Source organism: Amphimedon queenslandica, unplaced genomic scaffold, assembly GCF_000090795.2.
Source record: "Amphimedon queenslandica unplaced genomic scaffold, v1.1 AMPQUscaffold_10761, whole genome shotgun sequence".
NCBI classification, from domain to species: domain Eukaryota; kingdom Metazoa; phylum Porifera; class Demospongiae; order Haplosclerida; family Niphatidae; genus Amphimedon; species Amphimedon queenslandica.
In genome coordinates, this window is record NW_003548989.1 from 1 (window position 1) to 1,496 (window position 1,496).

The following is a 1,496-nucleotide window of genomic DNA, read 5'->3' on the forward strand; positions in this document are numbered from 1 at the left end:
AAAGGCAAAAGGCTTCTTTTACTTGATAGATATGGTGATCTTTCGGAAGAGAGCTTTGGTAGCCCTTTAATTGGCATAGATCAAGCGGGCCGTGAGAGGGAGAATATGTATAATTTGTCACAGCTGTTCCTCTAGCTTTTTGTTACTTAAGAAGAACGTAGTAGAAGAGAAGAGTCAAGAGTTACTGTATCAATTCACCCGTTTCTGGGTGAAGTAGAGCAAAAAATTGGTTCACCCATTTTTGGGTGAACCAGAACGAGCCGAGTATGGTCAATTTGCCAGACCCACCCGTAGGCACGGAGGGTGTGGTCTGGCTACGCGAGACTAGTCGCGCCCTGCCCGTCCCGTCCCGTAAAATAGTGACCACCCTAGACTCCAGGAAAAGAAATTTGATTTCTCCAGCTGTCGACATCATCGCTATTGGCTGAGCTTAGAATTCTCCTCTGAGTCCTCTCCCTTACTACAGCACCATGGCAAGTTCAAGTTCACAATCACAAAGTCAGTACTATAAAAATAGATCAAGTCTAGCCGGCATTCATAACTTTAAGGTTTCCGTCTATTTATTTTAAAATAGGCACCCTAAACAAGTTACTGGATGACTATTCGTTATTAGAAATCCAGCTAAGCATAGAATGTGATGAAAAGCTTTTTTGTGACCTTTCAATTGAAGTAGTATTCACCTTGCCCTCACTGGCGATACGGCTAGGATTGACAGGAGCTGAATTTCAACAGATTGAGAAGGATTATGAAAAAGATTACAATAGACAAAAGATAGAAGTGTTTCGGAAGTGGAGAAATAAGAATTCAAAGAATGAGACTACTTATCTAAGTCTGATCAAAGCTTTCGTTGAGGAGAAGAACATGGAAGCTGCTGAATCTGTCATAGATTTTTTAAAGAGAAAATGTATGTAAATCATGTGTTCAATTAAAATTTAACTTTTTTCTAGGCCCTTCATGGACCAGCAGTCATTTTGAAAGTGTACAAAAGCCATCATCAGAGATAGTGGCTCCAAGACATAGTGATCAAGGTAATTTGTGATAGTTAATAAATTGGGGTGGCTTGTGCAGCTGCTATTTGATTTATCAGCACCACATGACTTTTGAGAGCAAAGGAATTCTTAGAAAAATATGGGAAACACTGCCTGGAGGCTCATTTAAATGTTTTCTTTGCTTGCTACATGTAGATGTCTGCCATTTTTTCTGAGCACATTAAGTGGCCCACAATAGACCTTTTTCACTGAAAGGTGTGAAAGAATTTTTATTAGCAATAATTAATTGATAGTTAGGCCTGAAGTGTACACAGCCAAAAGTAATCATGCCTAAATCAGCAATATTGCCCAAAATGAACGAATCAAGTCTGATATCAGTATTGTTAGTCCTGACAAGTATCATTGCTGATCATGCCTGATATTCTGGCCTAAACCAGTGCAAAACCTTTTCATGATTGAGTCGCAACTGATTTCATGACTGTATCGTGACTGATTGCCCAAAATACA

At 39.5% G+C, this 1,496-nt stretch overlaps 1 protein-coding gene across 1 annotated transcript in view; it reads left to right on the forward strand.

Annotated features, from left to right (window-relative positions):
* Positions 1-390: 390 nt before the first annotated feature.
* LOC109589893 (NACHT, LRR and PYD domains-containing protein 5-like) overlaps positions 391-1,496 on the forward strand; it is a 7,069-nt gene continuing 5,963 nt past the window's right edge. The window contains exons 1-3 of the mRNA XM_020005881.1: positions 391-498; positions 575-904; positions 948-1,028. Coding sequence (XP_019861440.1) covers positions 471-498; positions 575-904; positions 948-1,028 — 439 coding nt within the window. The 5' untranslated portion in view covers positions 391-470. The remainder of the gene's footprint in view (positions 499-574; positions 905-947; positions 1,029-1,496) is intronic.